This window comes from Scomber japonicus, chromosome 15 (genome assembly GCF_027409825.1).
Source record: "Scomber japonicus isolate fScoJap1 chromosome 15, fScoJap1.pri, whole genome shotgun sequence".
Taxonomy (NCBI): domain Eukaryota; kingdom Metazoa; phylum Chordata; class Actinopteri; order Scombriformes; family Scombridae; genus Scomber; species Scomber japonicus.
The window spans coordinates 13,367,062-13,394,431 of record NC_070592.1 but is presented as its reverse complement, the minus strand read 5'-3'; the positions used below and the strand labels follow the sequence as shown (position 1 = coordinate 13,394,431).

Sequence of the window (27,370 nt, the reverse complement as noted above, 5' to 3'; positions counted from 1 at the left end):
CCGTTTTGAATCGATGAAGCCACGGAGAGCGTCACGTGACATAGGAGGACAGCGAGACGACTACGCGAGATTATGCGATACTTGTTTGGGTATTGTTTGTCCAAAAGGCATCCTAGAATGCAGTGTTTCACTCATAAAAGCTCCAATTATTAACTATAACCCTGTTAAAATTCAACTTTTCCATTTGAAAAATATAAGAGTTTAGGTGTTTTTCCCCAGACATTTTTTTCTAAACATGAAACACTGTAAAAACATTAATATGTAATAATAATAAGATAATAACACATTTTATTTATACAGCACTTTTAACAAAACTCAAACACGCTTTACAGAATCAAAGGCACTTAAAACAATAAAACCCATGCAGAATAAATGAAAACACAATCGATAAGAGCAATGCAGAGAAGAACAAACAAAAATAAAAAACAAATAAAAGACAACATCAAAATAATCAAACATAAAAAGTGGATTTGAAAAGGTGAGTCTTGCTTATGTCAGTGCAGGAGGGATTTAAGGAGTGCGTTCCACAGAGAGGAGGCAGTCCCCCTCAGGTCCGGTGCTTGGTCCTGAGAGGGGTGGAAAGGAGGTGTGTCCTTACTGGTCCCCCTTGGGAGAAATTCAAATTGACACAGTAGTGCAGTGGGGGGGGAAGTAGCAGCATAGGGTGAAAGTGTACTAAAAGTAGAATAAACAATAAATAAGACAAAAAAGGGTAAAATAAAATGCTATATACAGTTTACTGGATCTTTGTGTAAATAAATCAGCAATATGTAAATGTGCAATATGCAGAAGTTCCTGAGATTTACATACAGAATATACTCTCATACAGATAAAAATAAATGTGCAATATGTAGAAAATGTCTCAGAAATTTGACACATTGCACATTTATTTATTTAGTGTATGTATAAATGTGCAATGTTCCTGGGATTTACATAGTAAGGTACAGTAGATACACTTGTGCATACTGTTGTACAAAGTGAGTGGTGGTTTGAGTCTTAATCCTAGTCCTAGTCCTAGTCCTAGTCAGTGGAGTGGATGGTACTGGGAGCTGTGGGGATGTGCAGTCCCCCAAGTGCTTTGAGGTACATGGCTGGATGAGTCTGTGGCTGAATGTGCTCCTGCATCACCTCAGCTCACCATAGAGTCCAGGTCAGCTTCCATCTTTCCCCTCATCCTCTTCTCTAATACATCATATAAACAACAAGTTAAAAGTTCATTTAAATTTCCTCTCCAAATGTATTTTGAGATGTTAATGAAATACCCTTTCAATAATAATTGTCTAACAGTTTTTACACAAAAAAGTTCAATTATACCCTTAAAAATCCACTCCTACAAAAATCTTCTTTCTCCCTCATTAAATATTCAACCAAGTTCAACTACTCTCCTATTTCATTGAACAGTGAATCCTCAATGTATATGCACTGGAGGTTTCATGTTTCTAAATCACACTTGTGTAAGTTGAACATTGGACCAGGTTTGGATCCAAACTAGTTATGATATCACAAATCCTGTTTGCAGGTTCACCCCTTGAACTGAGATTTCCAGTGAGCATTAAGCAGATGAATGTGAAAACAGCCTTCTAATGTCAAACTCAGCACATACATCATTCTGCAAAGTGAAACACAAGCAAAACACATTTGAGTGGAGGGGAACTTTACGGTTCATAGAACTTTATTGGTGATTTCATCAGAAGGCAAATACATCAATGCAAAAATTGATGATGAGGCGGCACATTATCTTTTAAATAATATGTGAAAGACACAAACACAGGGTTAAGGACAAATGAGGCAGAAGAGTGAGTCCGTGAGAAGAAGGAACCATTTAAGCCCTGGCCTGCTTCTGCTGCTGGAATCCAGCAATTCGGCTTTCCATCACAGGCCTGAAGTGCCTGATCAATCCCTGAGAGAACAGAAGAAAAAACACAGAAGAGAATAGTATGTTAATCCTGTTTAAATTAAAGCAAGAGAACCTCAGACTGTAGTACAATCAGCGTGCGGGTAAATATTTAAAGTCTGTGTAAAGTAAGAAGAGTTGTTAACCACCATGCCAAATTTGAATGATTAAAAAAAAAAAAAATCGCAGAATATATGAAATTAGGCTTCAAAGTTGTGTAAAAATCTGCATCTTTCTCTGCTCCCAAACGCTGTTGGAGTGCCCACCGAGTCCTCCTGTCAATCAAAGTCACCACCTCTACCCGAAACATGGACGCTACATCTGAGAGCTTTCTGCGGCTAGCTCAGCTGCTATCTTGGCGGCTAACTTGGCTGCTAGCTCGCAGCTAAGTGGCTAACTGTAGACTGTAGCAGTAGTAGTGTGTGCTGAATGCATTTATACCTCTATAGCAGCAGGGGTGGGTTTATGCCAATCACCTGCCCACTAAATCCTTGAAACAGTTTGTGAAGCCTAGCTCCACAATTCAAATCTAAATGGTTGAAATGCTTTTTACACCTTTTTTAGAAATACATTATGAACTATTTAATGTGTTTAGAAGAAAATGTCTGAATTCACTTTACACAGTCTTTAAGAGTACTACAAACTACAATCTGCAAAACTACCATTTCACCAAATTTACATTTCTATGTAATAAACTGTCAAAATGCACCTCAGAACGTCATTTCCCTTTATTTATTTGAATGACTCTGTTAGTATGCTTAGGTATTATGACATGCATGTGTTTACCTGTACAGGCCATGCTGCACCGTCTCCCAGGGCACAGATAGTGTGTCCCTCAATCTGCTTACTGATCTCCCAGATCATGTCGATCTCGGCTGTTCGTGCGTCACCTTGCACAAAACGCCACATCATATTGTTCATCCAGTCCACTCCTGCACAAATCAGAGGAAAGGGAGAATTCAGTTTTTAGCCCCGTGAACTGTACTGCAATCACAACTGAGATCCAATGTGTGGGGCCAACAATGTGTGGTGCCACTGGTGCGTGTAATTAGCGTAAAACACTGAAGCAGCAACTTACCTTCTCTGCAGGGTGTGCACTGGCCGCAGCTCTCATGTTTGTAAAACTCGATCAGGCGGGCAATTGCTCTGATAATGTCAGTCTGCAAAAGCAATGCATCCATCAATGTAACAGATGACGATAATATTTTTATGAATGATGAGAGACGGTGTGAGCTGACAAACTTACAGATTTGTCCATAACGATAAGAGCAGCTGTGCCCAGTCCAGTCTGAGCCTGGATGAGGCCGTCAAAGTCCATAAGCACATCTTCACACACGCTCTTGGGAATGAGGGGTGTTGAGGAGCCACCAGGGATTACAGCAAGCAGGTTATCCCAACCACCACGCACTCCACCTACCAGACAGATGTTCATTTAATTCACTTAAAGAGACAATATATACATTCTCTCAGGTTATGCTTAAGATGTCCTTATTTGTTCAGTTCATGACCTCTTTGGCACAAGAAAATATGAACAAATGGTGAATTTAAGTCAATAGGTTGAATTATTTACAGGGGGAAGCCTTGGGTTTTATTAAATCAAATAGAAGGCACTGTATTCAAATTGGAAATAAACTAAATGTCAAAAATGTTCTCATCATAATTTTAAACAATTTAATTAATCTGACTCAAGTAGGCGGATTACAAAATTACATTTCTGTGTCACATGTACCTGCGTGCCTCTCAATGAGGTCTTTCAAAGGGACAGACATCTCCTCTTCTACAGTGCAGGGGTGGTTAACGTGGCCAGAGATATTGAAGAGCTTTGTGCCGGAGTTCCTCTCTCTGCCAAAGCCCAGAAACCACGAGCCCCCACGGCGACAGATGGTGGGCGCCACGGATACAGTCTCCACATTGGCAACAGTAGTCGGGCAACCAAACACACCTTTGAGAGAGCAACAGGAGTGATGTAAACATTTCAGGATTACATTTGGAAAGTGACAAGCAGAAGCGCACTGTGTTCACATTACAATTACTAGCAGGTTGACAAAAATGTGGCCAGTGCAGTAAGTAATACAGGTTAATGACAAACAGGATCAATAATTATTCAGTGTTTTATCCACATGAAATACTCTCACACTTGTGAACCATTCTGTGCAATGAAACTCACCAACGTCAGCAGGAAATGGGGGCTTAAGGCGCGGCTTTCCCTGCTTTCCCTCCAGGGACTCGATGAGAGCTGTCTCCTCTCCACAGATGTAGGCTCCAGCGCCACGCATCACAAATACGTCAAAGTCATAATCGGAGCCACAGGCGTTCTTTCCAATGAGACCAGCAGCATAGGCTTCATTGATTGCCACCTAAACACAGAGATTTAAAGTATAATTTATGTCTTGTACAATCTTACACTTATACTATATAGGAATTATCTAGATTATTGAGGAGAATGAAGAGGTGACACATTTGAGCTTTAAGAGTTATTTTAGTTTTCATTTTGTGAAGTCGCAGTCATGGTTAGTTGAAAGGTGAAATGGATGGATGGGAACATACTGAGTGGGTGTTAAGTTGGTCAATTAGTGGACCATGATCTGATTTTCTTAGGACACACAGGCTAGACCAGTTGGGAAACACTGTTTCTGACTCTGTAATAAAAGGTTAAGTGTGTTTTCACCTGCAGGTTGGATGACTCATTGTAGAACTCTCCTCTGATATAAATATAGGCAGCACGTGCCCCCATGGCCTTCCCAGCGATCAGGCAGCCCTCCACCAACTTGTGGGGGTCATTCCTCATGATCTCCCTGTCCTTACAGGTGCCGGGCTCTCCCTCATCTGCATTCACCACCAAATACTTTGGCCTGAAGGAAAGAAATACAACCGATTAAAACACAGTAGAGGAAATACGCTTTTTTTACAATACAGCCACAGTGTTGGTGAGTCCAACAATAGTCTAATAATTTGTCTAATATGTCTTTACTCAAGAATTCTAGTAAAGTGACTCCTCACTGACCTGCCATCACTGGGCTTGTTCATGAAGCTCCACTTCATGCCAGTTGGGAAACCAGCGCCACCTCTCCCACGCAGGCCAGAAACTTTGATCTCATTGAGGATCCAGTCAACTCCTTTAAGAAGGATCTCCTTAGTCTTGTACCAATCACCACGCTTCAACGCCCCCTTCAGCCTGAAACACAATCATGAGTAAGTGAGGAACACTGTGCTTTGAGTTTGGATTTTTTTTCAACAACCTTTAATTCTCAGCTTGCTTTACTTTTACAGCTCCTCTCACCATCTTGTATTATGTAAGGTGATCAATTAAAGCACTATAGATAATATTGTGTTTTAGATATTATAGTGCAAAATAAAATCAATCAGTGGCATTACTTCCAATCATGACGGCCATAAAGGTTTGTGAAAATTCTGTCTTCATCTGCCAGAGGCCCATATGTTGTTTTCTTGGGACTCTGGAAAAAAAAGAGATAAAATGTTAGCACAACTTTTACTATTCATTTGATTTACTTCAGTCTTTACAGAATATACACTACCTGTGCAGTGCTGTTGAATCGGGTGATCGCAGTCACTCCACTTTGGCTGACTGCAGCTGGGGCACGCACCACCCCGCTCAGTACAGCTCGGGACAAGGACAGCATACTTCCTGCATGGAGGAACATGCACAGGTTAGATTTTGTTAATTCAATTTAACAAATCATAGTTAAATTTTGAAACATTGAACTGTAAAAGACATTTCCCATGTAGTTTTGGCAGGGGCGATGGCACAAAAAAGTAAAACTATTTTTTATTGTCTAACACATTTATAATTCTTAAATGAAGTAGGGAAAAAAGTATAATTTTGATACGAGTACCAAAACTAAACTGTTTGTACTGGTTATTAAAAGATCTCCCCTACAGATTTGCTTACAGTGTAAGTGATGAGGGCCACAATGCAGAGTGTGCCCACTTATTCATTTGGTGCAATTTTTTTCTGAAGCTTATATGAGGCTTCAGCAGTTATATCCGACACATTTGCAGTCTTTTCAGCATTACATTCCCTCTTTGTGATTCCCTGTTGAGCTGTGGTGGAAATATAATAACAAAAAGAGGGACTTTGACATTAAAAAGACTGACTGACGCTTCATAATATCTTCAGTTAAAATTTAAAAACACATTTTTGCCCAGAAGGGGGACTGTGATGGGGGATTGTGTCCTCCATTACGAAGGGATCTTTTAATGACCACTATGAACAGGAGGAATGATAACAGCAACATTTGGGCACACAGTTTAATCAAATACTTCTAAACGTGCCCTTTAAGTGTTTTAATGAATGAGTCAGCCGATAACTTAATGGTAATAACTACTAAACTGTGTTTTTATCCCAACAAGAATCATCAAAACAAAAGCAGTCACACTGGTACCGTTTCAGAAAGAAAAAGCAGCAAATACATTTTATTTAAACACGATATTAAAATATGAATAACTGACGGACTACTAACAATTTCTATCTATTTAGTTAGCGGCCATAAAAATTGCACAAAATGTCATTTGACATTTTTAGAGATCACCGAAATCTTGTGTAACTTCTTCTTGTGATGTTATGTCAGCGTTAGCTAACAGAGGTGGAAGCCACCCTTTTATAATCCTGTACCTCCAGCTGTTGGACTTTAGATAAACAAGCATGTAAAGAAACCCATTACCAAAAAAAACAAATCTGGATTATTTTTCCTGTCTTGCTTGAGTGTGATTATAAAAGTGCACACTGACCTCCATGCTCACATTAGCCACAGCTAGCCTAGCAAAGCTAACATAGCCGCTGGTTAACCTTGTAATGTCAACGCTGAAGAAACAAACTCATAGCTCAGCATGCGAGTGTCAAAGTGTCAACCTATCACCTAATAAAAGCTATCGTATTTAACGCATTTCCAGCAAGAATTTACAGTCTAGTACTGCACAGGTTAGCAAATCTTACCTACGCTTCGTCCAGAGTTTATGAAATATGGGCCGGAAGTAGACGACCTCACGGGCCGGAAACAGTCACCGACAATACAGCTGGAGGGTTATTGAAGGCAGTTTTAAAGTTTTGGTTGTACAACATGCTCACAATGAACCGCCCACTCTGCTGTTACATATATATATATATATATATATATATATATATATATATATATATATATATATATATATACATATATACAATTGTTTCATAACAATACATTCCCTTGATTGGTTTGGTTTAATTTATCCAATATTTCACCAAAAAAAGAGAAAAAGTCAAAAACTAAAAACAGATTTGTGTATTAGAACATTGTTTTTTCGTCCTTCCTCTCCCATTAATCATCTCATGACCCCTCCGGCTTATCTTGTGAGCCTTTGCAGGGGCCTGACCCCTAAGTTGAGAACCACTGGGCTAAATTAGACTAGGCTACTGTACATAAAATAATGTAATGAAGTCATATATAATAACATATCCATCAGAGGGACCAAACCACTGCTTTTACTGTAATATTTTAACTGCAATAAATAGGACTCTTGTACTAGCTGCTCACTTGTACTTCTACTTTTAAGACTTTTCATGCAGGACTTTTAATTGTAATGGACTATTTTTAAATTTCTGTATTGGTACTTTTATGGATACAAGTACTTCTTCCAGCACTGGATTCTGGATCTGAAATCTAATTCTTATTTCACTTTTGTCTGCATTGGAAAGGTCTCAAACCTGACACATATCTTTTAAAGACTTTTATGTCTTTAACTAAAAAGACTGCAGCCTCCAGAGGGACCCAATAAACAGTTATAATGAGTTATATTCTAATATACTTTTATCATGTTTTCTTTTTTCTGTCTGAACCTTTTTAAGAGCATTATAAACTGTACTTGATTCTTGTGGTATTTGTATTGTATTGTCCCAGACCCCATCTGCTCTGTGCTGTGTTCAACTCAATGTACAATAATTACAATTAGCTCCATGTCAACCAGTTTCAGTATTAAAATTCAGCTCATATGTTAATGCTCCAATAATTAGCTCTGTGTAAAACTATCAAACAAATTAAAAACATATAGGTTATTCCTTTACGTGTTCATCTCTTTTACCTAAATACATTTCTAGTATTTCTTTCTTTCATTGCCTGTGTGTGTGTGTGTGTGTGTGTGTGTGTGTGGGTGGGTGTGTACTCATAAACAGTTATAAAAAATATCATTGAAACCAACTGTATTGGCAAAAATACATTTTTTATATTCATGTAATCTTTAGAGGGTAGAAATATATTTACATCATTATTATCATCATCATCATCATCATCATCATCAGTTTTGATGCATAATGGATATAAGCATTGATGTGACTGCATTATCATTGTGTAATGATTAACATGATGGATTCAAATTTCAAAAAGTACAAAATAACTCTGTATCTGTAGAAAGATGGGCCCACATATAAAATCTATAATCGGATAATGTAGAATCAGATTATTAATATCCATATTCTACCTTATTGCACATCTAATTCAACTATCAACCTTTTAGTATTAAATCTTTTATTGAGAATAAGGCCTCCCTTCTCATAACAGGCTTTTTTTCACAGCAGATTTTGAGATAACTTTCTACCTTATTTTCATTCATTCTATTTGATTCTTATATTTTATTGCACTATTATCCATTTTACTGTATGTTTTATTTATTTAATTTGTTTAATCATTCTATTTTTACCCTGTTGTGTTCAAATAACGCTTTAATTAATTTAGATGTTTATTTTTCCTATGTTTCCTAAGTGTTTCGACATGTATAAATCTATCATGCATTTTGATACACAAATAAAATGCATGTGAAAAAGCTCTACAAACTTACTGTTTTATTAGCCAACAATAAACATATTTTTATTACAGAAACCATATTCTATATTATAAACCAGCAACAGACTTGCATCTGCTAATTGAAGGTTTTTAATTTTCTCTAAAGCAAAAAGTAGCTACACTTGAATCGGAAAATTAAACGGTGCATTCATAAAGAAAAGAGAGTAACTTTTGTTCATGTGTTGAAAAAACAATCACATCCGATAATACCTGATATTAAACTGTTAAGATGCAAGAGGTTCAGATTAGTGAGTTTTCTCTATTTATACAACTCCAAATGTGAATACCATGAAATATGGCAATTTAAAAAGTGATGTATGAATTCAAAACCTTTCTCTGTGAAGTTGGCATTATTACATCACTGCAGCTAATCCTCTGTGAATACTGATATTAAACCTTGACTCGATACAACCTACAGATCTGACGGATCATTCGAATGAGAACTACGTAAAGCTTCATAATATATCATCCAGCTGGTGCTCCTGTGTGCTTCCAATATTCTGAACAACTGATGATGTGGATAATTAAACTGTAGTGCTAGCAAGGACACAAGCCACTGAAAAACAAGCCCTGCATTTGGAAAAGATGCTGTTTCTCTTGCCAAAAAAGCATACCTTAAAAATTTCAGTTTCTCAAAAAACAAGAAAATGATTATTTTCTCATTGATGTTCATACAGTTTGTAAATTAAACAACAGATCTAATATGAAAAGTTTACAAAGATCCACCAGAAAAATATATAGCTTATTAAGATTCAAGTAAGAAAACAAAGTTGAGTGAAGGTACAATATTGTCAACCAAGTGCAGCAAAAATGTGTTATTAAATAAATTTGAGGGTCTTTGTTAGGTTGTTCATCACTGAGCACAAATCAGCAGCAATCAGTAACATTTATATTGATGGTTTCTTTGTTATGTTGTGGAGTTCAGTCGAAACATGACAAATGTCCTCTGCATTTACAGCAGGAGTGTCTTTCTGAAGGTGCTGAGTAAGTCATTCAGGAGGCTGATAACTAGGTCTGCGTGCAACCCGGCCCAAACGGTCCACAGCCACACTCTCAAAGGCCCTCCTCATCAGAGGGTGCTCCTCCAGGACCTCGTTGAAACTGTCCACACTCAAAGAGTAAAGACGACAGTAGGTTTCAGCCGTAACACTGGCTGTGCGTCGTCCTTGGGTCAGTAAGCAGATCTCTGAATGGAGGATAGAGGGAGTCAGTGTAACCCAACAACACAAATGAAATGGGCCAGTTTGAAAGAAAATAAGACAATAACCATAGTTAGGTTGAAAAGTAATCAATACAGTTGACTCATCAATCCAAGTCAAACTAAAAGAAACAAGCAGATTGTAAAACATTTACTTGGATGTTCAGAAATTTTGACACTAAGAGTTCTGCTAAACAGAACCACAGGGCCTCATATTTGATGGGGGACTGTTTTGGAGGCTGAAGAGAGACAGAGAGAGAGACAAACAATTTACCCCCAAAATATGCTCCATCGCTGAGCTGAATCTCCCTACTGCCCCGTGGTTGGACGATGACAGAGCCATGCTGGATGAAGTACATTTTCCGACCCAGCGTCCCTTCTCTTATAATCATGTCTCCAGGTTGGAAGACTTCGAAACGCAGCTTGGTCAGGATCACTGTCACAAAATGGGGGTCAGTGTTGGCAAACAACGGCATGTTGGCTACTAGTCCACGGCAGTTGTAGCTGACGATCTCCTGGTGTCGAAAAAGAGAAGAAAGATGACATTCAGGAACAGTCAAAGTGATACAGAAATACCTCTATCTTTACTGTGGAAATGCGTACAACCTACTGATTGATATGGACGGACAGAGATTTATGAATGTGCATTTAGTGGGTTGAATCGAAGCTTAAAATTTGTTATTTAAGTTCTTGTTTGCATCTGTGAAGGATTTTGTAGATCTGCAACTTGTCACAGTCTGGCTATATGTTCTATCCTCCAGATGTTGTTCCCACTCCCAATACCTGCCATTCTCCACCAGTCCACCAGATGCCCTCAGACTTTTCTCCAGGCCCTGACATATCTGAAATCACCTCATTCCCCTCGCCTGTGCTTCCTCACTCATCTTGCCTTCTCTAGATGCATCCCAAGTTCCTTAAATTGCATTCGCTTTTCCCTCACTTGTATCTTTTCCTTGTGTCTTAGTCCTTCCCACCATGGATGCATGGAGAGATGCAAGGAAACCAAGAAAGGAGAGAGGAATGAGGAAATCTGTTTTTAAAGCAATTAGATTTCCTTTCTTCTGAAGCGTCAAGTGAAACAACATCTGTTCATGATGATGGCGGCAGCTGACCACAGCTGGATCAGCTGTCAGTCGGCTTTAACTGCTGCACATAGCTCCTCAGATATTCCCTTCTCACCCCTGGAACAGGAATATGAGATTTGGGAAGGCTGTCAAAATGGCAGACCAGAACAATTTCCAGTTCAAGGAATCGAGGAGAAAGGAAATATCAAATAAGAGACTTGGGATATAACCTTTTACTCTCTCTCTCTCTCTCACACAACAATCTTCAGAAATAAACTGTTTCAGTGCAGAGACGTGAAGAGTGCAAGATAAATATTAAATGGTAAAAAATGACATTACTTTATATACATATAGTGAAAGGAGAAAATATCTGGTAATCGATTACCTGAAATAATTGTGAGTTGCAGTTTGTCTAAGGCAATACAACTGTGAAACGTGGTTGGTTGCATTTAACATAAATTTGATTGTTCTGTGTGATTTTGCACACTTTTCATTTTGTAACATATCAGAATACTGGTCATCTTAATACTGAAGTCATCTTCTTCACTGTTTTCTGGCATTTCATAAACTACACAATTGATCAATGATGAATCAATAATGAAAATAATTGTTAGTTGCAGCCCTATATTGTTTTAAACCTTATCGCCCAGGCCCAAATTTGCATCTGTACAGGGATGTGTTAGTAAAAGAGACAAATGAACTAGTAGAAAACAGGAAGCCAATTTGAAGATTTGATGGAAAAAAATCACACCTCCTTGAGTGGATCACTGAGCTCTCCAAGGATGCTGTCTTCATCGAACATCTTTCCTTGGAATCGCTGCTCATAATAATCGTGGATCCTCTGCCTTACATCCGCTGGCAGTTTATGGAATGACATGTACTGCTCCACTTGCTTATACTGAAAAGATTTGTACAAAACACATGTTGATTTGACCTTCATTAGAATACAACAGAATTCCTGCAGGATTGACGTGATGCCACATTTAGTCACATTTTTTTCCATGTGTTTGCAGAAACTATTATCATTCCAGGCACAATTATTACACATTCATTCATTCTATTTGTTCGACAGGTTTTCCCCCCCATTTTAAGTGGATTACAAAACTCATTTGTAATGGGCATTAGCAAACAGTGATCCAAAACAAACGTCCCGCCATTTGTCTATTATCCATTCTACTTTATCTTGTGAAAATCCTGAAAAGGGTCACAGAGAGGGCACAGAATCCATTAGATAATACACATGTTCTCCAAGCCTTTGGCATGGTTTCCATAAATAAAGTGCGGGCAAGTAAGCAAGCCTGTGATATAAAACATGGACGTGATATTAAACCTCAAAGCTTGAATCTCATAAGCATCCACGTGACCCTCTGGAAACATATTGTCCACCAAACAACAACAGCTGCAGGTCTAAATGTTTTTTTAAGTCAGGGCACAGATGATTACCTTCTCCTGGTACTGCCGATGTGAAGCATCTAAGGACTGGACTAGGGTAGTTGCGTGACCGAGGAACATGGCATAGCAGGTGGCTCCGATAACCATACTAGTCATAGTGAGCCATACGTCACTAATTCCCTCTGGAGGGTGGGCGCCGTATCCAATACACAGCATGTGACTCATGGCCATAAACAGGGCGTAGGAGTACTGTAAGTGCCATGTAGCATTCTGGGAAAGATAGAGTAAAAAGGAATGGGAGATGAGAGATGACACAGTATTATACATGACTACAATTAAAATAAATTGGCTAAGAAATGCCAAATTAATGCAGTAAATGCAGTAATGTCGTAAACTTGGTAATACTTAACGAGATAATAATGTGTTCAACTGGGGCAAGAATAATTCAACATGAAATATCCGTTTATTTGCATTTTCACTAAGAATTAGATGAGAGATCATTACCACTTATATCTTTAAGGTTAGCCTAGCTTAGGACAGAGACTGGAAAGAAGTGCCTGACGAAGAACATCAAGCATCAAGCTTTGTTCTTCATGTCATTTAGTGCCTGTATTGGTGCACGTCTTTCTCCAAAAGAGATTCCAGGACGTCATTGCACCTGGCAAAGAAATTTTCCAGAACATAACCCCCTCCAAAACCACAAGTTGTAATTTTTACACTTTGTTTTTTTGTGTGATTTAAACAAATAAGATATAATGTGTTAATAAGTGAGCTTTAGATGTGCTTCTAGGCAGATTTTGTTACCTTTGGACACAGCCAAAGCTAAGCTAGCTGGTAGTAGATTCTTATTTTCTGCACATGCATTACAATCTTCTCATCTCATAACTCTCAGCAGGGAAGTGAATAAAGCAAATAAATGCATTTCCCAAAAAAGCCAAGCTATTCCTTTAATTTATTAAAATGAATTGTTAATATAACATGGAAAATATTTTGGTCTGTGTGAACATAATTAATAAATAATAACTTGGGGCTAAGTGTAGCCATTCTTTCAAGGACCTCCAAACCCATAAAATAAATGACATACATTTTCAGGTTTGAATATAAGGTTTGATCATATACTAATGAACCTGTACTCACCACCATATTATTTTTGGATACCCAGCAGTCTGGAGGAAAGTCCTGCAGCATGGGCACCATGAAGGTCATGCAGCCGTCCCAGTGGCACAACAACAGCATCATGCCAATCAAGTTGACTATACGCACCACAGCACTGGCCAGGTCATAAGTCATATGGAAAATCTGACACCAAGAAAGTGAAGAAAAACTATGTAAAACTGGAAAATGTAAAACTTCAGATCTATTCTGACTGTATTTAATTATGACTTTCCTCTCTGTTTTTCTATCATTCTGTCTATAAGCACATGCTCTCATCCTTTTCCTCTTTACCTCTTCCCATTGGTGAATGTAGCGGATGAGACGAGACAGTCGGAGGAGGCGCAGCAAACTGAGGATCTTGGTGAAACGCACGATGCGGAGGGCGCGGGCGGTGCGGTAGACATCTGTTGAATCGTGTAGGGACTCCAGGTCAACGATGAGAAAGATGTAGTCGACAGGTATGGACGAGATAAAATCTACCAGAAACCAGGTGCGGAGGTAATGCATGCGGATCTCTTTTGGATCAAGGATGATTTGGCTGTCCTCTCCTGGGATGCCCGTACGGAAGTTGAAAACCAGGTCCATGAGGAAGAGTGTGTCAGACATGACGTTAAAGGTGATCCACGGCATGGTGTTCTGGTCCTCAAAGAAGGTGATTCCCCAGGGCAAAATGACCAGGTTACTCATCATCAACAGCAGCATCACAATGTCCCAGTAAAATCTGCACAGAAAAAGAGTGGTAGAGTTGTAGTGGGAAAAGTGAGGTTTCATTTTCCATCTTATGTACATTTACATGTTTTTATGTTCATTGTATGTCAGTTTTGATGTGAAGCACTTGGTGCATGTAATTTCTTTTGTTAAAGCAATTTGAGCTGCATTTTTGTATGAAACGTGCGATACAAATAAAGTTATTATTGTTATAATTAAAGTCACAGCAAAGACTTCAACTTCAGCATTTTGAACTGTTGTTGCACAACATTTTTGTACATACAGAGATGCAAAGGCATATCTCCACTACCAGCGTCCAGAATGGTGTGTTGCTCACTGGATAGGACTCTGAACACTGAATAGTATGAAGTGCACAGTAGAAATGAAGTTTTTGCTACCTATTAATAAAGTATGTGTCCTGTTCACAGCTTAACTAAGAAGTCGAGGTTGTTGCTTCTCATTTTTGTGCATAAGTTAGGAATCAGTGTAGAAATTAAGTTCTGCTCAAAACAAGAAGTGAGATGCTGAGTTGACTCTAGTTGCTATTGTACATAAAGGTGCTGCTGAGTGTGTATCTGGAAAGTTGATAACTGATGGTATTTAATGTATATGTAAACCCAGGAACATGTCTACTTACTAGTTCATGCCTGTTCTTGGTTTATGCATATGCTTACATATACATACAAATAACATGAGCCTGTTCCCAAAATTGATGAAAAATCATCTTGTTTCAGAGCATTTTCACAACATAGTTCCTTCCTTTGCTCCTTCTCTCTAAAGTGTGTTGAGATAATCTTGACTTGATTATTCGGGTAAAAGTTATTCAAGTCGCCAAACCCAAAGATGAAAATGTCATCTCAAGTGATCCATGTGCATCAATGCATCCAGATGTTCAAAATGTGATTTCATGATGAGTCAATGAATGAAAAAGTGGAGTCAAGCAAATTCATGTATTTACATCTTATTAAGTAGAAAGAAAATCTAGTCTGCTTCTGAAAGTAACATAATTTGAATTTTAGTGTGAGATTTAAGTGAAACAGCTACTGAGGTCAAGTGACGTCTTTCAATCATGAAGAAGGGGAATGACCCATTTCAGAGTGACCCTTATTCTCATAACAGCTCCTGACACAGGAGGAACCCCTCTCATTAAACATGAATGGTGTGTGCCTCATGAGGCCCACTTCACTATCAGGAAGACAAAAGAGAGAAGAAGAACACATCACTATCACCAGAAATGTCCGGCCTGCGATACGCCGTCTGCAGCCACAGAGTGTTCAAGTGCAGACGTCTGTGCTGTACATTACTGCACTTATCACTGTCTGTTTCATGTCATATGTACACCCATTTTCCTATATGTTGGTCTCTAGTGTCTCGTTATACTCTGCAGGCACACGGTTTTGGGTTTCCTCACAGACTGTTTCCACCAAGTGTCAATCACACCAGTCTCTCTCCTGTCCTCTGCCTCTCTTTCATTACAGAGTCACAGACACAGAATATTTTTCATTATAGTCACAGTTGAGTAATGGCAATTTGAATCCTGTATATAAGAAAATGATCTCCTCCTTCTTCTTCTTCTTCTTTAGCTGGTCAGAGCAGAGAAACAAGTACCGATAGATTGGTTCCTCATTCTCATTCATATTTATCCCCCCATCAATCTCTTGTGTCCATGTACTCTATGTTTACACTCTGGTTTACATGACTACTTATCATTTCCTCTCATGTTGCAGCAGATTAGTGGTTGCTTGCTGCTAATAACGCCGCCAAAGACTCTGGACAGCATTAAAGCTGTTGACGTGAAGCATGCACATGTGTGTGTGAGAGAGAAGCAGATATATTTCTGCTCTATCAAAACCTTTTAGACAAGCTATTAATAACTATGGGAGTGGAACAGGGTTAAGGTTGCACTCTGATAGCACTTTATGTTGAATTTTAATGCATTGTTGAATCTGCTTATTAACTATTAACAATTTATTTATTTATATCTTTTTTACATTAATTGATTGTTTGGTCCACAAAAAGTCAGAAAATGGTGAAAAGTGAAAAGTTCAAACTCAAAGATGTTCAATTTACTATGATATAATACACTTGAACCAGTTACATTAGTTTTAAAATAAGTGATTGTTGCCAGTTGATTTCCTGGTAATCAACTAAGCTATTAATCGACTAATCATTTCAGCACTGAAGTTTGGCTTTTTTTTAACCTTTTTAAAGCGACAAAAGAAAACTACATTCACATTTTTGCAGATATAAAACATATTTGCTGTTAAAGGACAAGTTGGTAAGAGACTTCAAAGAATGTATTTTGTGTGTATCCAAAGCCTTTTACTGAACTGTCCATTGTTAACAACTCGTACAATGTCAGGAAGTTGTGAAATGTAGCATAACAAGTTAGGGCTGGGCAATATATTGATTATATAGATAGGATATTGACATATTGGGATATCACACAAGTGCTGCTTTTCATGGTTTAAAAGGCTGCATTACAGTAAAGTGATTTTCTGAATTAACTATACTGTTCTAGCTGTTCTATTATTTGCCTTTACCCTCTTAATCATTATATCCACATTATTGATGATTATTTAACAAAAGTCTCATTGACTAAATATTTTGTGAAAGCACCAATAGTGACAATAATTTCACAATATCAATATTGAGGTATTTGGAAAAAAATAGTAGCTTTTTTCCCCCTAAAAGTGATCAGAATAATGGAAAGTTTGAATATCTACTCTATCTGCAGATGAAGACCACATGGCAGAGAATATGTGCAGAATAATTTGATTGTTTTGTCAACCATATAAATATTATTATAAGCTAATCTTTGCTATAAAAAAAAGAGAAAGGATAACAATTTGACAAGAGTGCTGTTGTTGTTAAGATAACATACACAGTGTGTCATGTCATTATCCTTCCTCCACCCTCACTTCCTGTCACTTTTCTGCTTTCCACTTCTAAATTAAAACCAACATATTGGACAAAAAAAGATTCAATGAGAGTTTCATTAGATTAAATTTAGCAAATTTGGTTGTTTTAGCAAATTCTACCAATCTGACCGTAACCCTTTAACAAAGATGCTGTGCAGCAGAAATGTGCTGTTCAAACTCATCCATTTTAAAAGGAAGTTGTAGCATAAAGTTTAAGAAGAGCAGGCCTGCAGTAATCCCCCCCCTCAGCTGTCTGTGTTTTATTGCATAATAGAGCAAGATTAGAATTATAGGGATTCTTATGGGCAATAATCCCTCTGCATGGGTTTATCCTTTGTGTCTGGCATGGGCCGGATGTTTAAAAATTGTTTAAATTCAATGACAAATATTATTAGCAACTACGCAGGCAGATTGCTTGGGGCATCACTGCCAAAAAGGCTGAACCATCTGGCAAATCCTCTAAAAAGTGAGGCCAAAGTAGAGCAAGAAATTACTGGATTGTTTTTCAAATTGCTTCATGTCAAATGATCAGGATCGATGTTGTTCTCACTCCTCATGAGCGAGAGAGAGAGACAGGGAGTAACCAGTGGTACCATTAATCCAGATGATCTTGTCCTATATACTGTATCACTAATCAAATCCCTTCATCGCCTTATCATGTGCAAGGAGCCATGACATCAGCTACTGTACTGCAGTCTGTCCTTGGAAAAATCGGATCAGGGACACTTTTGTGGAATGAAAACTGGTTGCTTTCAAGGGAAGTTTATCTTACAGTGGGGGATTCTGTGGAAAAATTGTTACTGATTAATATCCTTTCATCTTCTGCGTTAGAAATAAATGAGATTAACCCTTTCCAGACATTGAAATTAAGAAGAAAGTGAGGAAATTATGGTGATAATCCAACCTGATCATTACCTGAAGTCACTGTAGGGGTGAATGATCCACACTCCAAAGGATTTGACCCTGGCCTGCTCAGCAGCAACACCTTTATGACTGCCAAACATGCGCAGGGAGAACTTGTTGACCCCGGGCTGCAGCAAGGAGCCAAACTGCATATTGAAGATGGACCTGGACTGTTCCGGTACAATCTCATCTTCACTTTCTTCGCCATCACGGTGGATGTCCAGCAGGCCATCGGGGTCAGCTGTGTAGTCGTCGTTGTGAGTCTTGACCAGGGAGAAGAGAGTCTTGTTCACCTCGCTCCTCATTTCTGTCTTCGGAGAGGGGGATCCAGGAGGGGTTGTTTTTTGGGAACCAGTTTTCCATCTTGAGAAGCGGAGGCCGCTCCAGCTGCGGTACCTGGGTGTCTCCATTTTTTGGCCCGGGCTCTCGCTGCCTCTCTGGTCCTCCACATTCCTGGAGGGGCTGGTCAGTTTTATACTTTGCATTTTAGACTGAGCAAAGAGGAGGCTCTGTAATGTCTCTGTGAACCGGCTTGTTGGGGCCTTGAATGTTCACTTACTAATAAAGTTTACTGCAGAAGCCATTCCTAATTTGATGTCTGGTTCTAATATTACTTTACATGAAATACAAAAACTTCAACAAATTATAATGCAGGTGCTTAGAAGTAATACTATAAAGCTAACATCCTCAGGAGACACCACAGCAACTAAATAAGTACTTTAAGCTCTCTACTAAATAACTTGCAAGTCCCAAGGCAGAAGCAAAGGGGTTTTTTTTCTCCTTACGAGCGCTCACAATATTAATCCATAAAAAGTTGCGGCGTCCATTAAAAAAACAAAAAAAACTTCCCTGTCATAGATGTAGTTTACTCCCTCAGCTTCAGATGTGTGCGTCCACCTCCTGTTTGACCGTGACAGGACGGACGTAAATTGCCAGTGAGGTCTTCGGTAGCCTTCAATAATCGGCTTGTTGGCATAACTGCGTCCACTCACCTCTCCCCTCCTCCTCCTCCTCCTCCTCCTCGCCCTCCCTGCGATGGAAGTGCCCTCCCCTCCCTCTTTAAACCCAGAGCGGCTGCAGGTCAAGTTGCGCAGCCTTGCTGGACGCAGAGAGTGCCCGTCAGTAGCGACCACAATAATACACCTAGCTATACCTGCTGGAAGTAATTTATTACACTCAATAATATCATGATAGCAGGCATTTACTGTAGCAGGTGATTAACTTTATTCTCCGGTTGCCAAAAATGTTTATAATATTATCTGAAATACGTCACTAGGGGAGAAAGTTGAGGCCCACAATGATTAAACTGTTTACCAAATAAGGGAAAATAAGTTCAGATTCATATTAGCTAAAATGATACACAAGATATGATAACAACCATATGAATGACAATAAAATGTCAATTAAAGCAAATAACAAGCAGACCTGTCTTGCAAAGGTGATACAGCAATAAAAACAGTAGAACAACAAATACGTAACAAACAAATCTGTCAACAAGTATACAGCAACAATAAATGAGTAAAAAGTAGAAAATTATCAAACATGTCACTGAAAAGTATTTTTATTTCAATGAGTTACAATAAAATGGTGATCCATGCTGTAACAAAACACAAAAAGTATCACACACTTCATTTGTTCACATAAAGACATTAAACGTCCTGAGGAATTCATAAAATATCATATGTTGGGTTATTGTTAAAATTGATGACACAATCACAAAAAGAAGAATTGCAAAAACAGTCCCAATATAGCTCAATACACCCTTTAATTCAGCTCTCAGTTGTTGTTTCATTTGTTCAATGTTTAATACTACTCTTTATATTTTTAAATAATCTTTTACATTTTAATCAATACAAATACATATTTAAAAATAAAGATTTTAAAATTGCTTCAGTTATCTGACCAATAATCCAAACCCCAAATATATGAAATACCTATGTAATATTAAAATGACAAATATTTGACATTTTTGCTTAACAGTGGATTCATGATGGCTTTTCATTTCCTATTGAGCAAATAATCAATTAATCAATTTTCCCAGTGCTACTTTTCAAATTCTCTTATACTGCCGTGCCGTGCTCAAAGGCTACTTGACCCCAGCACGTTTTTGTGTAACTGAACCTCAGATATTCAACCCTACAAGCTTGTAAAATTTCTGAGAGGCACCAACAACACTGCTCTCTCCTGGTATTTTCTTGTCAGTGACCCAGTCAGTCTCTCAAATCATTATATGGACTCCTACACCAGATCATGTTTCACCTTTGTTGGCCATGCACTCTCTTAAGTGGCAGCCTGGTGTCGTGTTCATGGTTTCACCAATGACTCAGACGCTCATACAGGCACACTTGAGAAGCTGCAGTCACAATTACACGGACACTCCTATTGTGGTAGCCTCACCTTGCTACAGTTCAGTGTTTCGGATATCATGGTCAAAGTTCATCGGTAAACGGTTAAAATATAAATGAACAAAAACTTTAACACATTATAGTAATTCCAGACAACAAGTACAACCAAATCATCAGCTGCAATTAAGGTTTTTATGAGTCTCATTAGCACATATACAGTATGTTTCTAGTCAGTTATTTTTCATACTTCATTTAGTCAGCTAAATGATGTAGTTTATTGCCCTTTGTAATATGAGTACAGAATGAGATTATTACTTTATTGTAGAAGATACTAAAATTATGAAAACACTGAACTGTCTATTTGAGCAAGGCTCTCTTACTTTACTGTTATTAGTCTGGCACTGTTTATATTTCAACTATCTTATTAACTCATCAGTCACCTGTAACACTTTGAATAACAGTAACCCGTATCAAAGATGTCACAGCCCAGGCTCAGTGAGCTAAACAACAAGGAGACTACAACAGTATTTCATACAATTCTTTACTCAGTTATAAAAGTAAATGAAGTTGTAATCTGCAAGTCAGTGTTTAATAGATGTGTGATGTCGTAAAGGCAAATCAAAGAGGACAGACCAAAAGGGAAGGTGGTGATGATGAAGAAGGTACAGTAGCTTAAATAATATGTGCAGGTGCAAAACATCAGATGAAATGATTCAGACCCTCTCAACCCGCAAAGGCAAACTCACAGTACAGCAGGAGGAGCGCTGATAGAGACAAGCAGTTTCAGAGGTTGAAGAGTTGACATAATGTATTGGAGATGCATGGTTTTCTCTGAACAGTGACAGTATGTACATTGATTGATAGAGATAAGACATGCTTTGTGCGCTGTCTGTCAAAACTGTACCTGCATGTTAACTTCATTAAATACAACAAATACCAAACCAGTTAAGTGAGAACAGGGTACTTCAACCCCCATCTCTCTAACTACATCAAATTACAAACATGTCAGTGTTTTGATATCAATTTAGGCTCAGAAACATTCACATTTCATATATCAGTAACAGAAATGACATGATACAGTATTTAAAAAATGCAACTAATCTGGAAGCTGCTATATTTGGTAGCTCATGGTTTATTCCTGCGTGACTTTTTTTTAAGGGCGGGGTCCAGCAGCTTTCGAGTGCACAGTTTCCTAAAAAGACACAATCACACCATCATTATTATCACTGTATACGCTCCATTTCTGCTATTGTTAGATAATCTTGTGTTTTTTTCTGACTTACACAGCTATTGTGTTGTTCCTCACATAATTACATATTGCTGTGTGCCTGAACAGTTGTGCTGTAAGAGTATTAATCTCTTCTTTCCAGGCATCAGACTCCTTCTGTAAGGCAACTTAATGACAAAAGCAAAACAGAAGATCAGATCTATCCAGTAATTCTTGTATTTGACCACATGGTGGCACTGACAGCTGAGTTTAAAATATCTATGAAGTAGATGTGTGTTGTACCTTTAATCTGTTTGTGTTTATTCTGTATTCTGGCCAGCTCACCATGTTTCTTTTCCTGCAATAGTGTGGAAGAAGTGTTGGTAAAAATGTCATGGACCTTGTGCTTTACAAACAAGCACCTCATACTTGTAAGACCAGTCAGGGGTGAAAAAAGCACTACAAAAAGTAGTAAAGTAGATTCAATATACATACATGTAGAAAATACTCCTTTACAAGCAAGCATCCTGCATTAAAAATATTAGTTAAGCAAAAACACACAAGTATTAGCAACAAAACATACTTAAAAAAAGGATTCATTCTGCAGAAAAATGGGTCTTCACAGGTCAAGATGAAGGCTAACTGGATTAACTACTTTATACAGTTAGGTTGTTTAGTGCAGTGGATCGGGCATTCAGTAATCTTCTTTGGGGTATTTTAAAAAGGGAAAATAATTGATGGAACAATTCAAAACATTATAGGAGCCTCAACTAAAGGCTGATTGAAAAAGAAAATTGAAAAAAATCAGGGGGGAAAAACTGTTCATAAACTAAAACTGGATTTAGTTTGCTTCCAAAGGCTGTATGAACTTTGTTTTCATAATGCAAAGGATGATAAAATAAGGTTTCATAGTAGATGCAGGCTGTGTGAAAAACAGCTAAGTGGAAACTGCATCATTCTGTGCAGCAAATATATAAACCAGTGGTGAATATTTGTTTTCGTTATTAATGTGCTGAGGTGTTTTACATGTTGTCCCTCCTCTTTAGAATTTGTAACAGTAAAATGTAATATGAAGAAACACAGTGAAGAGCCACACTTTCTGGTCACTTTCTGTGTGGATGCTGCAAGAAAACAAACCAAAAAGTTTCACCTTGTCTGCTTGGCAGGTGTCATTTTCTGTTTTCTTCTTCTCAAGCTTTTGAAGCAGTCTGGCCACCATCCTCTCTTTATTTTTCGCAAATTTACTCCCCAGAGTCAACAGATTTTCCATTGTGACTTTACGATATTCTTCATTTTTATATTGAAAATCAAGTTCTGTTGATTCTATTTTCAGCATTGCATTCTTGTCGTTTAATGAGTCCAGCGCTGTATTTTGTATCAGTAGAAACACCAGCAGTGCAAAAAACACCAAGCTGGATAAAATCAACAGAACTCGCATCAATGCTTTCTGGGTGGCTGTGATGCAGGAAGTCAAACAAAGAGAGAGCAGAAAGCACAGGTGCAGAGTGATGGCAGGTTTCATACAGTGAGTGAACAATCAAACTCTTATCACATTGTGTTAACAAAAGTTTTTAGACTTTAAACTTTTTGAGTCACATGTCCTCTTACCTTCCTTGTATGTAATCCACTTGAGATCCCGCTTTCACAGATTTAACTTCTCTGAAGACTTCAAACAACAAAGACAGGACACAAGTTGCAGGCTGTTACTTGCTTTACCACCAGTGTCAGTCACTCTCCTCTCACATTTGCCTCAAGCCTCTTTCCTATCGAGCTTGTTTTTCCAAAGCAAAGCAATTCAGCAACTTTTTTTTTAACATGCTGGTTTTTAAAGGTGATATATGAAGTGCAAAGGTGACCTCTGAACATGCCAATTAAATGATTCCACTATGATAGAAAGAGGAACTGTGGTTTCCCACATGAGAGGAGCTGAGGACTTATTGAAACAATTGATCACACCTGTAACTAATAGGACTTTGTCAGTGATTCGGAGAGGACCTGGAGCCTTTTCCACAAAGCAGGTGTTTTGATTCATCTAGATTTTTTCAGAGAAAAACGTGGAACAGATTAATGCATGTATCAGATTTCCACGGATTCTGGGTATTTCTTAGCAGAGTTCACATACATACAATAATCCTGTTTCTCAGAAAAGTAGGCAAGGCTGAGCTAGCCTCTGAAATAGAAGTCAGATGGCGGTTTATCCTCTAGCGAGTGTTGATTCCTTCTATCATTAATATGACTGTAGAGAAAAGGTGCAAATAGCAGGCTTGCAACGCTGCCAACATACTTCACAATTCTAGTCTCATCGGCTTTATTTGTATAAGTATAAGTTTAGGCAAACAGACAGAAGTACTGGCTGTTTGTCACAGTGCAAGGCTTTATTACCTACAATATCCACTTTCTATGAACTTTTTTCAGTTTTCCCCATAATCATGCATTCAAAGACTTTCTTTCTTTTACTTTCTGCCAAGTTCAATATCAAACTTGTTACAAAATGAATCAAATGACCTGGGCTGTTTCACAGAAGCGATCTATAGTGTATAGTATAGTTTACAATGTAGTATATACATTATAATATGATGTTCTGGATCGCATAGATTAACAACCTTTTTTCTACCTTACATCTTTTCTACCAACATCCAAAAATGACCCTAGCTTTTTGTATTGCTGCTTCCAGGCTGTGGATCAGTTTGACCCTCACTGTCAGATTGTCCCCATCAATATCCAATTTTAAATCCATGCTAAAGACACACCTTCATAAAATCACCTTTGTGTCCCCTTAATTCTTAATAGCTGCTGATGATAAAATTGTTAACTATCATCATGTTAATTGAGTATTTGGTCATTTAATGTGGATGACTTGTTGAGAAAAGCCCAGTTTTAAATAATAAAACTAAAGATGGTTGAATTCCAATTAGCTGCTTCAGTTTCACTATCCATGTATTGTGCATGCTTGCTCAGTGTCACACTGTGCTTTTCCTACTATGGTAAGTCAAAATGTCTGCTGGGAAAAAGGCTTATTTTTTCCAGCTTTAAAATTATACAATTACATTTTGCACACACTTGAATACAAATATGCAAAATGGTTCATTTGGCAAAATCACCCAAGACTGACAAATGACAGAAGCGTGGGCTATTTTTTATTAATATTACTTTGCTTGCAATTCGATGAAGGATTAAGTCTCTCTCCCACTTGTTAAATTAATTAAAGATGGCATATCATGCACATTCCAGGGTCTATATTTCTTTTCTGCCAGTATGCTAGAATATTTTTGCATGATTTACAGTTCAAATAACTCATTATTTATCTTATACTGGCCCTTTATGTTTCCCCTTAGTTCAGCCTGTCTGAAACAGGCCACTTTAGCTCCTGTCTCTAGCTGAGCCCACTCTCTTCTGACTAGTTAGCTTCCAGAGGCTTCATAAATATAACAGTAGGAGTAAGATTTTACTTCTTTTTCTTATTTTTTTTCTCAAATATTAACTTCTCTAATACATCTGTGCATGCTCAAGCCTCAATCTGATCCAAAATATTCAAATAGACAACGTAAACAACCTGTGTAACAATCTTAGCAACAAAGGCTACCAAACGGACAACGCTGGTGGGCATGCATAAACAATCTCACCTCATCACAAGAAGGAAGTAGAGGCAACTTTTCAAATTAAGCATTCAGAGCAGATTGCAGCCTGTGTTTTTGAACAGATTTAACATCCAACATCATAACAGTATATAAATGACAGAAAATCACAAAAAGCATGATATGTACCCTTTAAACCATTCAAATACCCAATGGAGTATAAAGAATCACCACAAAGCTGAAAACTGGGCTGTTTTTATCAAGAAAAGCTGACATTTTGAAGATAAATGGTTAACATAGGACAGCATTGAATGAGAAACAATTAACATGTATAAAACAAACATTGGCATATGTGTTATGAAATGCATTACTATACGATAACATTAACTGATATATATGTGAGCAAACAAAGATACTAAATCACCTTTTGCATTGTGTCTTTGCAGAATAAAATGAAATAAATCAGATAAAATCTTTTTATCTCTCTTCACACGAAACGTAACAGGGGCACAATATGAAAAATAGCTCAACCTCGTCACTGTGTCTACGAGTCTCAGGACAGCAGAAAAGGACTCCGCTTGATCTTTTTAAAGGTGATCATGATAGCATTGAGGGAGCTCTTGAGCACTATGCATTCAAACAGCTCACACCCATCCATTATTCTTTCTTTTCTTCTGGGTGGTGACCAAATGGCCACAGAGTCAACACTTGTTTTACTGTAACACTGACCTATCACATAACAGTTTCAGTGCTGAACAAGCACATATCAAAGGCCACAAAGGGTCGAAGATTAATTAGAAACTGATCATTATTCATTTACTCCCTGCAATGACGATTATTTCTACTGTATTTTGTTTGTCTTCATTCGTTTTAATTTATTTTTCTCACTGACATGAAATCCCTTATGACCTGGTAAGAAATTATATGTAGGCCAATAAATTTGATTCAATTCACATCTTTTTCCCAATCACAAAAAACACAAAAGGTCATAAAAAGGTTGTGACGAAAGAGTCACGTGTTGATGTATTTGCTCACTTCTGGGAAAAGCTCTACAGAGCTACTTTAAAGCTGATTGGTCCATAAGTGGAGAGAACCTGATATAGTTGCACCTGAACCCCTGAATGCCTGCTGATCAGCTGAGGTGAGCATCGTTTAGATATTTAGAAGTGCTGAATAAACAATTTTCTAAACCTTTTTTTAGTTATTTTTTTGTGATAGTTATTGATTTTTAATGTTAAACCACATGAATTTCACCTAAATTACTGTGTTATTATTGGGGTTTGAAAATGAAATGGGAAACATGTAGTTTCTTGTAACTCTGTCCAATGAAAAGTATAACTCAAGCCAACTTTCTAAAATTATTCTCTTCTTCTTTTAGGTCCTCTTCTAGCTGACAAACATGGGTTTGTTTGTTGTAATCCTTTCAGCTCTTCTGCTGAGTGGTAAGTTATCAAGAATTACTTCCATTATTTTTAATCTGGATCACAATTAAATAAAAGTGTTAGGATTTCATTTGAAGGTCCCTGCAAAAGTTCAGAATTACTGAATTCAAATAATACAAACACCATAATACCTACTGTACGTACAAGTTATACATATTTATTTTAGTTTAAAATACTAAATGTGCAATACATTTCATTCACTTTTGTTTATTTGAACAGGCTGTACTTAAGCACCTTCAGGGTGTATATAACACTTTTTTTTAACAATTCAGTATTTCATCTCAGCAGTCTTCACACCTTTGAACTATCTGCATCCTGTTTACAGTTCAAAGAAGTGTGCATAGTCATTCCTTGTATTTCTGAAAATTGTGTAGTTATTCTGTGTAAGTGCATTGAGAGCCACTAAACTAGAGTCAAAGTCATTGTATGAGTTAACATATTTGACCGGAAAAGATGATTTTGAAGATGATTCAAATACAATTTATGTCAGTTCCTGCATTAACATGTAGTTTATTATTGTTTTAACAAAATCTGAGAAGAGGAAGTGATGAGAGAACGTCAACAATTAGTTGATTAATTGACCTTTAGAAAATAAATTGGCAAATATCTCGATAATCAATCGTTTCAATTATGTTTCAAGCAAAAATACCAAATATGATGGTTCTAGCTTCTCAAATGTGCTGTTAATCATTTTCATAAATTACACTTCATTGAATATCTAACTTTATTGTGG

The 27,370-nt window shown here is 37.7% G+C and overlaps 2 protein-coding genes across 3 annotated transcripts; both read right to left on the bottom strand.

The window, feature by feature from the left end:
- Positions 1 to 1,643: 1,643 nt before the first annotated feature.
- On the bottom strand, positions 1,644 to 6,917 carry ndufv1 (NADH:ubiquinone oxidoreductase core subunit V1). 2 transcript variants are annotated; one of them, XM_053334271.1, is made up of 11 exons: positions 6,849 to 6,917; positions 5,428 to 5,540; positions 5,270 to 5,349; positions 4,899 to 5,069; positions 4,563 to 4,746; positions 4,062 to 4,251; positions 3,624 to 3,836; positions 3,141 to 3,307; positions 2,973 to 3,054; positions 2,681 to 2,826; positions 1,644 to 1,900 (listed from the first exon to the last, which is right to left on the bottom strand). In XM_053334271.1, exons 2-11 carry the CDS (start codon positions 5,533 to 5,535, stop codon positions 1,823 to 1,825), a joined length of 1,419 nt encoding a protein of 472 aa, XP_053190246.1. In that variant the 5' UTR covers positions 5,536 to 5,540; positions 6,849 to 6,917; the 3' UTR covers positions 1,644 to 1,822. The 2 variants fall into 2 exon arrangements, with proteins under 2 accessions (XP_053190246.1, XP_053190247.1); XM_053334272.1 differs by having other exon boundaries at positions 5,431 to 5,540.
- Positions 6,918 to 9,716: 2,799 nt separating this feature from the next.
- Positions 9,717 to 18,553, bottom strand: LOC128373886 (potassium/sodium hyperpolarization-activated cyclic nucleotide-gated channel 3-like). The gene is made up of 7 exons (XM_053334081.1): positions 18,081 to 18,553; positions 13,828 to 14,257; positions 13,519 to 13,680; positions 12,433 to 12,651; positions 11,741 to 11,887; positions 10,200 to 10,440; positions 9,717 to 9,913 (listed from the first exon to the last, which is right to left on the bottom strand). Exons 1-7 carry the CDS (start codon positions 18,551 to 18,553, stop codon positions 9,717 to 9,719), a joined length of 1,869 nt encoding a protein of 622 aa, XP_053190056.1.
- Between the last annotated feature and the right edge of the window lie 8,817 nt (positions 18,554 to 27,370).